Source organism: Plecotus auritus (genome assembly GCF_963455305.1).
Source record: "Plecotus auritus genome assembly, chromosome: 11".
NCBI classification, from domain to species: domain Eukaryota; kingdom Metazoa; phylum Chordata; class Mammalia; order Chiroptera; family Vespertilionidae; genus Plecotus; species Plecotus auritus.
Window position 1 is genome coordinate 49875095 of NC_137777.1, and position 9420 is coordinate 49884514.

The following is a 9420-nucleotide window of genomic DNA, read 5'->3' on the forward strand; positions in this document are numbered from 1 at the left end:
CCAGCCTTACTTTCCCCAACCCCCCTTTCTTAAGTATGTTTTTTATTGATTTCAGAGAGAGGAAGGGAGAGGGGAAGAGAGATAGAAACATCAATGATGACAGAGAATCATTGATTGGTTGCCTCTTGCACACCCCCTATTGAAGATCAAGCCTGCAACCCCAGGCATGTGCCCTGACCAGGAATTGAACCCTGACCTCCTGGTTCATGGGTCCATAGTCAGCCATGAGCCACACCAGCTGGGCACTTTTCCCCTTTTGATGATGTGATGTGCTGGTCCCTCAGTGTTTTAGACTGCACCTAAAAATATTTTCTTACTTTGTAAAGGTGAAAACAATGGCTTCTATCAGAAAACCAAAGCGCATCATCATCCGAGGCCACGATGAGCGAGACTACCCTTTCCTGGTGAAAGGGGGCGAAGATCTGCGGCAGGACCAGCGCATCGAGCAGCTCTTTGAGGTCATGAATGTCATTCTCTCCCGAGACGCCGCCTGTAGCCAGAGAAACCTGCAGCTACAGACATACCGCGTCACACCCATGACCTCCAGGTATGACCGCCTGCGCGTGGCCATTCTAGAGTAGATTTATGTAAATGGGAATTTCAGCACTGGGCCAAATCCTTGCTTCAGTTGGCTGAGATGGGGTCACTTGACAATTTAGTGTTTTAGATTTCACAAAGTCAGAAACGTAGCCAGAACTAATGAACACCTCTAAACCTCTGATTTTTATCTTAATGTGGGGAAAGTAAGGGAAGAATTGATGTGAAAACAAAACTGTTTTGCTTTAATTCTATAGAACTTTTTTCTAGTAAAGTAAGAGCGGTTTGGTTTGTATTCATAAACCTTTTATTCTCCTTTTCAGATTAGGATTAATTGAATGGATTGAAAATACTTTTACCTTAAAGGAACTTCTTTTGAGTAACATGTCACAAGAGGAGAAAGCAGCTTATACAAGGTAACGTGGAGTCTCAATATTTTCTCCAGCCTTGCCCTGTGCACCCCAGCCAGTGGCTGCTCCCTGGACATACATTCTCCCTGAGTAGAGTTGTTTCAGATTCCGTTTCCTCCACCCCATGTTTCTAGTCACATTGTAGGGCCCCTTCCTGTTGGTGCTCTCAGCCAGCCCTGGCCTAGTCTTTAATCTGCTTCTGGTCAGGTGAATAAACTAAATGGAGTAGACGAGTCTAAACAGTAGTTGCATATGTTTTACCACAATACAGTCCTCGGGTTACGTCGGAGATCCGTTCCTACGGCGATGTAACGTGATTTTCGTCGTGAGTTGGAACCCACCTACGTCACTCACACGGAGCACAGACACAGCAGTAATGAAGTGAAATAGTAAAAAAAAAATTAAAAGAATGGTGACAATTCCTGACCTTTACTTGTGGTAAATAAATAATAAAAAACATAAAGCACATATGTACATATGTCGAAATGACGGAAACTTTTTTTTATATAAATAAATGGGTGATGGTGAGGTAACCATGAAATGATGTACTTCGAGTCCGACGTAACTCGAGAACTGCTTGTAAAGCAAAAAAAAAAAAAGTATTAACTTTGGGAAAAAAGGGAAAATCTTGAAAGAAATAAAACAAATAAGAACAGCAGCTAACATTTCATTAAACGTTTTCAGTGTGCTAGGCACTATTCTCAGTTCTTAATGAATTCATTTATTTTTTCACAAAAACCTGCAAGGTGAGTGTTACTAGCTCTGTTCAGATGAGGAAGTGAGGCCCAGAAAGGTTAAGTAACTTGTCCTCGGTTACCCAGCATGTAAGTGATAGACCTAATCAAAGGGCTTTTTCTTTGTTTTTTGTTTCTGTAAAGAAAAATAAGGACAATATTGAAACACATTTTGAAGTAGGAGTTAACCAGCGTTGATGACAAGCTATAGAATGAAGGAAGAAGAAACAGACCTATTTTTCTTCGTTGTACTCTCATTCTTTCCTGAAAGTATTCTGAGAGGAGCAATAGTCTCACCAGTCAGGAACAATTTCTGTAAAATTAATCATTTTGATCAAACTCTTACTTTTGGGTAACAATTGCTACACAGGACAGTGTTACCATCTTTTAATTCCGATCCTTTGAGTCCTTCGTCTGGAATTGTCTGTACCTTGAAGACAGGAAAGCTGATGAGCAGTACTTCCCAGAGTCAGAAGTTCCGAAGCTGGCTCTGGTACTGACTGGCAGTGTTTCCGACCCACCTCTCCCTCTTCCCATGCCTCCTTCAAAGATGGGACCGTGATGTAAAGTGTGTAAGGGAAGCATAGGTATCAACAGAGTTCAAAGTGCTTTTCAAATAGGAAATTGTGTAAACTCCTTTCCTCTCCCTTTTTAAAACAAGGCACTTCCACCCCCATTACTAAAAATCATTGCTATCTTTTCTTTACATATTACAGTTTTTCCAAACTAAAGATTTTCACCCCAGTTGAAACTAGGAGAGAATTCAGTTGAAAATGGAGTGTCCATTTATGAAATTAACTTAGTAGCAATTCAGAAAAGATTCAACTTAAGTGATCGAACTATTAAGTAATACATTGCAAAATTGTTCTATCTTTAGGTATTTTTTTAGGAAAATTTGTTAAAACTTTTGACACAAACCCCCGAAGTGGCTAAACATACAAATATCCCATTGTTTCCAGCTGCCCAGATGCTGCCTTTTGCCTAAGAAGCATTGAAAACAGCTTTGAAATTCAATTCAATTCAAATCCATTGTCTTCTAAGAAAATACTTTATTGTTCTTGTGTGGATTTCATATGTATCTGCATACTGGGAATGGTGGAAGAGTAAGGCAGGTTTTAAATAATGACAACAACAGACTTCATCTGCCTTCAAGTGGTTTGTGGTGTTTTGTTTGACGGGTAACATGGCTGCCTGTTTTAATCAGTTGCATGCGGTACCGTCCCCTGTTGTTATGGTGCTTTTCCAGGACAGGACTTCTAGAACCACATGCCAAGGTCATAGACACTTACGTTGAGGTCATCTTGTTTCTCTCTGTGTGACATGAAAAAATTATTGTATTTGTTTGTTTTGTGCCTGAACTTTTACACAGGAAATAGCTTTGGTTCTTTAGAAATTAAGGATGAATAATGACATTGAAATTCTAGATCCAGAGTAACATGGGTTGTGTTAATATTAAATATGATTAAAAATCATATTTATTTCCCCTGCCTCTTCACTGTTTTTCAATGAATTCTTGATGGTCTTTGCCTCTAAAAGCATATAATGCTGAATATCTCCCCAGTGCTGACCTCTTTTTCCTATTTGCTAGTGATCCCCGAGCCCCACCATTTGAATATAGAGACTGGCTGGCAAAGACGTCCGGAAAGCAGGGTGCTGGCGCTTACCTGCTAATGTATAAGTAAGTGTGTTTTGATTTTCCTTTTTTGTAACTAGTTCGTGCTTCTCAAAGTTGCATGTATACTTTTGTTTCTTAGAAAGTTTTGCCTCAGAGAAATCATCAAAATCTAGTTACTTGATATCTGAGCTTCAATGTAAACAAAGAATTTTAAATTTCCATCACAAGAAGTTTGTTCTAATCAGACATTTTCTATTGTTAAATCTTAGGAGAGCCAGTCGTACTGAAACAGTCACATCTTTCAGAAAAAGAGAAAGTAAAGTGCCAGCTGCTCTCTTGAAGTAAGTATCCTTCTGGCTGTATCCCCCGCTGGTAGCACAGCGGGGACCCCCCGGCGGTGTCCCCTCTCCCAGGCGCTGGTAGCACAGCGGGGACCCCCCAGCGGTGTCCCCTCTCCCAGGCGCTGGTAGCACAGCGGGGACCCCCCAGCGGTGTCCCCTCTCCCAGGCGCTGTTAGCACAGCAGACCCCCCAGCGGTGTCCCCTCTCCCAGGCGCTGTTAGCACAGCGGGGACCCCCCAGCGGTGTCCCCTCTCCCAGGCGCTGGTAGCACAGCAGAGACCCCCCAGCGGTGTCCCCTCTCCCAGGCGCTGGTAGCACAGCAGACCCCCCAGCGGTCTCCCCTCTCCCAGGTGCTGGTAACACAGCAGACCCCCCAGCGGTGTCCCCTCTCCCAGGTGCTGGTAGCACAGCGGGGACCCCCCAGCGGTGTCCCCTCTCCCAGGCGCTGTTAGCACAGCGGGGACCCCCCAGCGGTGTCCCCTCTCCCAGGCGCTGTTAGCACAGCGGGGACCCCCCAGCGGTGTCCCCTCTCCCAGGCGCTGGTAGCACAGCAGACCCCCCAGCGGTGTCCCCTCTCCCAGGCGCTGGTAGCACAGCAGAGACCCCCCAGCGGTGTCCCCTCTCCCAGGTGCTGGTAGCACAGCAGACCCCCCAGCGGTGTCCCCTCTCCCAGGTGCTGGTAGCACAGCGGGGACCCCCCAGCGGTGTCCCCTCTCCCAGGTGCTGGTAGCACAGCGGGGACCCCCCAGCGGTGTCCCCTCTCCCAGGCGCTGGTAGCACAGCGGGGACCCCCCAGCGGTGTCCCCTCTCCCAGGTGCTGGTAGCACAGCGGGGACCCCCCAGCGGTGTCCCCTCTCCCAGGCGCTGGTAGCACAGCAGAGACCCCCCAGCGGTGTCCCCTCTCCCAGGTGCTGGTAGCACAGCAGACCCCCCAGCGGTGTCCCCTCTCCCAGGTGCTGGTAGCACAGCGGGGACCCCCCAGCGGTGTCCCCTCTCCCAGGCGCTGGTAGCACAGCGGGGACCCCCCAGCGGTGTCCCCTCTCCCAGGTGCTGGTAGCACAGCGGGGACCCCCCAGCGGTGTCCCCTCTCCCAGGTGCTGGTAGCACAGCGGGGACCCCCCAGCTGTGTCCCCTCTCCCAGGCGCTGGTAGCACAGCAGACCCCCCAGCGGTGTCCCCTCTCCCAGGTGCTGGTAGCACAGTGGGGACCCCCCAGCGGTGTCCCCTCTCCCAGGTGCTGGTAGCACAGCAGACCCCCCAGCGGTGTCCCCTCTCCCAGGCGCTGGTAGCACAGCGGGGACCCCCCAGCGGTGTCCCCTCTCCCAGGCGCTGGTAGCACAGCAGACCCCCCAGCGGTGTCCCCTCTCCCAGGTGCTGTTAGCACAGCGGGGACCCCCCGGCGGTGTCCCCTCTCCCAGGTGCTGGTAGCACAGCAGACCCCCCAGCGGTGTCCCCTCTCCCAGGTGCTGGTAGCACAGCAGACCCCCCAGCGGTGTCCCCTCTCCCAGGTGCTGGTAGCACAGCAGACCCCCCAGCGGTCTCCCCTCTCCCAGGTGCTGGTAGCACAGCAGACCCCCCAGCGGTGTCCCCTCTCCCAGGTGCTGGTAGCACAGCAGACCCCCCAGCGGTGTCCCCTCTCCCAGGTGCTGGTAGCACAGCAGACCCCCCCAGCGGTGTCCCCTCTCCCGGGCGCTGGTAGCACAGCAGACCCCCCCAGTGGTGTCCCCTCTCCCAGGCGCTGTTAGCACAGCGGGGACCCCCCAGCGGTGTCCCCTCTCCCGGGCGCTGGTAGCACAGCAGACCCCCCAGCGGTGTCCCCTCTCGCAGGTGCGCCTTTCTGAAGATGAGCACTGGCCCAGAGGCCTTCCTGGCGCTCCGCTCCCACTTTGCCAGCTCTCATGCCCTGATGTGCATCAGCCACTGGATTCTGGGCATCGGAGACAGACATCTGAACAATTTCATGGTGAACATGGAGACAGGTGGCGTGATCGGCATTGACTTTGGACATGCCTTTGGATCCGCGACGCAGGTCTGCTCCTCTAGCTTTCACTGTTCTTGGCTAATCTACCGCTGTCTTAGGACCTTGTCACGCCCTCTGGAAATGGATAGTTTTCAAAGAAGCAGTGACAGCTTTGGGTCAGTGGTCAGCTTTGTTGTGAACATTACACTTAACTTCCTTGCAGAAAGGGATGTTCTCAGCCTGGTGCAGACAGGTTATACAAGGTGTGGAGACAAATTATCTTCAGAACTAAGAATAAAATGTGCTCCTATGAAAAGGGAAGACTAAGGGGGTTTTATGAAGCCATATAATTGGCATGTCTTGTGCAAGATATGATGCAAATGTTTTCTCTGACATTGACTCTGTTTTAAACAGCACTTCTAGGTCTGCAGGCTGCATGGTCTGTGCACGGAGGGGGCTGCATCGCAGGGATGGCTGGTGGTTACTCGTGGGCACAGTACATTCGTATCTGTGGATCTGATTTTGAGAAAAGAGGAGTTCATATTCTCACTAAGTGAGAACAGTAACGGTGGGAAGATGTTTGGTTTGTGCCTGTCACTTTTAGATTTGTAGTGAATATATTCTTTCTTGTGTGTATGCTTTTCTTTTTAGTTTCTGCCGGTCCCTGAGCTGATGCCTTTTCGTCTAACTCGCCAGTTTATCAATCTGCTGTTACCCATGAAAGAAACAGGAGTTATGCACAGTGTCATGGTGCACGCACTGCGAGCCTTCCGCTCACACCCCGACCTGCTCACGACCACCATGGACGTGTTTATAAAGGAACCTTCCTTCGACTGGAAAGTAGGGTAGTTTGCATGCACTTCCACTTTTATTATAATGTGCTAGTAATTGAGATGATGGAAATGCATCAAAATGTGTTTACTGAAATATTCACATGATTTTACAGAGCATTTCATGAAATAAACAGTTGGAAATCATTTGGCTTGAAAATAAGAAAGAAACATAACCTTTATTTGAACAAAGCTATTGTTTCAACTGAGTATTTCAAACTAAGAGAGGAAGTATGAACCCATTCATGGTGGGCTCAGTTTCTCTTGGAGACACTTTTATTTCAAAACCTGCTCCTACGAGGCCTTCCTTGATCATAAAGACAAACAGCACTTCCTTAAATCTCAGGGGTTCTTTACTGTGCAGTCCCAAAAGAATGAAACTTAGCAATGGCACCCTTTACATAGGAGTGATGTTTCTTTTTTAAATATATCTTTATTGATTTTAGAGAGGAAGGAAGTGAGAAAGATAATCATTGATTGGCTGCCTCCTGCACACCCCCAACCGGGGATCGAGCCTGCAACCCGGGCATGTGCCCTTGACCAGAATCAAACCTGGGACCCTTCAGTGCAGAGGCTGACACTCTATCCACTGAGCCAAACGGGCTAGGGCAGGAGTGATGTTTTAAGCCTCACCATGGTTCCTCAAGATCATTGTCACTCTTGTGTTACTGCCCTTAGAATCTGTATGAAAAGCTATAGAGCTCCTCCCAGTTCCAGAGTTGTTCAGTTTAAGATCATTACTTGTTTTATCTGTTTGGATGTGATCAGTGTACTCCTATAGTAAGCAAAGAAAATCATGTTCTTTTCCTTTAGAATTTTGTTTAAGATCATTACTTGTTTTATCTGTTTGGATGTGATCAGTGTACTCCTATAGAGAGCAAAGAAAATCATGTTCTTTTCCTTTAGAATTTTGAACAGAAAATGCTGAAAAAAGGAGGATCGTGGATTCAAGAAATAAATGTAACAGAAAAGAATTGGTATCCCCGGCAGAAAATATATTATGCTAAGAGAAAGTTAACAGGTGCCAATCCAGCAGTTATTACTCGGTAAGATTATCATTTGTGGGAAAAAACAGAAACAAAAACACCAGCTGCTAGCATTTCCTGAAGAATTACTACATACTGTATAAAGTGCTAAGAACTTTACATTTAGCCTGTGATGTGAGCCCTATTATCCTCACTTTACCAGCGAATGCTTAACATCATTAGTCATCGGAGAAATGCAGAAGAGATACCACTTCACACCCACTAATAAAAATAATGACATATAACTAGTGCTGGCGAGGATGTGGAGAAATTGGAGCGCTCGTATGTTGCTGGTAGGAAGGTAAAATGGTGCAACTGCTGTGGAAGATGGCAGCCTGGCAGTTCCTCAAAAATTTAAACGTGGAATTGCCATTTGACTCTTCCGATTGTCTCTTCAGCATTCACCCGAGAGAAATGAACCCACATACCAGCACAAAAGCTTGTCGACACACATTAATAGCAGCATTATTCATGTTCTATTTTTCTACAAATTGAGTCTCTTGACTTCAAGGTTCTGAGCAACAGAAACATTCTATAAGTGATGAGAGGGAATGCTTGATAGCTAGGAATGCAGGCAACAAAGGGAAGATAATGAGTGGTTTATGCTTTTGTATTTGTGTACTATTTTTTCCAGCGATGAGTTACTTCTGGGCCATGAGAAGGTACCTGCCTTTGATGATTTTGTTGCTGTCGCACGAGGAAACAAGGATCACAACATTCGTGCCCAAGAACCAGAGAGTGGACTTTCAGAAGAGGCTCAAGTGAAGTGCTTGATTGACCAGGCAACAGACCCCAACATCCTTGGCAGAACTTGGGAAGGGTGGGAGCCCTGGATGTGAGGTCTTGGGGAGTCAGCAGGTAAAAAATATGAAAGCGTTTAAACCTTAAATGAGCCCATTTTCCTGAAGCACTAAAGAGAAGAAGAGATCATGATGAGTAAGTGAATATTGAAATGAATGAATGATTGGGTTAAGGTTATCATAGACGTTTAATAGAAAAATGTATATCCAGGCTCATACACATATAAAGATTATAGCATATTACAAGTGCTGTGCCTTAGACAAACCAGCTATCTTAATAAATGGTATAGTGTGAAATTCCATTCAGTGTCTCATTGGTAATTATGGCATATTGGAAATAACACCCAGAAGCCTCAGCACTAAGACTGAGTGTAAAGCCAACAGCATGACTGATCCGTTACCTTATATTAGCAGTACAGGAACAAAAACAGGTAAAGCTGTGGCTTATTATATTTAGAAATGATTGCATTTGATATTTCTCTCTCATCAATGTTTCAATCTCTCTATCCCTCTCCCTCTTTTTCTAAAATCAGTAAAAAATATTTAAAAAAAAACACTTGGTCTTAGCACTCACTTTTGCTACCCTGCTCCACAGTGGGAAGAAAGGTAGGCTCAGGATAACGTCAGCATTCCAGGTATGTTATAGGGATAGCACTAAGCATTGCAGTTCTAGGAAAACAAATCCCTATATGAAATAGATTCCTCATTTGGAGAGAAAACATGCATTTTAGAACAGCAAGGTCAAATTATGAAATCCAAAAATGGCTTTCCACGCACAGTCTCAGCCTCCTCTAATACCTCCATACACCTGGGACTGTTGCAGATTGGCTTGAGCTTTTTATTATTGTTTTTTGAAACATTTATATTTAGAAACAGACTAAGTGTCCATTAAGCTGATGAGTAGATTAAAAACCTGTGGTACGCCCTAGCTGGTCTGGCTCAGTGGATAAGAGCATTGGCCTGTGGACTGAAGGGTCCCAGGTTCGATTCCGGCCAAGGGCACTTGCCCAGGTTGTGGGCACAATCCCCAGTAGGGGTTGTGCAGGAGGCAGCCAATCAATGATTCTCATCATTGATGTTTCTATCTCTCTATCCCTCTCCTTTCCTCTCTAAAATCAATAAAAATATATTTAAAAAACACACCTGTGGTATATCTACACAATGGAATA

The 9420-nt window shown here is 46.4% G+C and overlaps 1 protein-coding gene across 1 annotated transcript in view; it reads left to right on the forward strand.

Moving 5' to 3' along the window:
- The window catches only part of PRKDC (protein kinase, DNA-activated, catalytic subunit), a 236358-nt gene extending 227562 nt beyond the window's left edge, over positions 1 to 8796 (forward strand). The window contains exons 79-86 of the mRNA XM_080647098.1: positions 327 to 547; positions 861 to 953; positions 3270 to 3359; positions 3566 to 3637; positions 5464 to 5665; positions 6248 to 6436; positions 7333 to 7472; positions 8086 to 8796. Of these exons, the coding sequence (XP_080503224.1) occupies positions 327 to 547; positions 861 to 953; positions 3270 to 3359; positions 3566 to 3637; positions 5464 to 5665; positions 6248 to 6436; positions 7333 to 7472; positions 8086 to 8290 (1212 nt within the window). The 3' untranslated portion in view covers positions 8291 to 8796. The remainder of the gene's footprint in view (positions 1 to 326; positions 548 to 860; positions 954 to 3269; positions 3360 to 3565; positions 3638 to 5463; positions 5666 to 6247; positions 6437 to 7332; positions 7473 to 8085) is intronic.
- Positions 8797 to 9420: the final 624 nt, after the last annotated feature.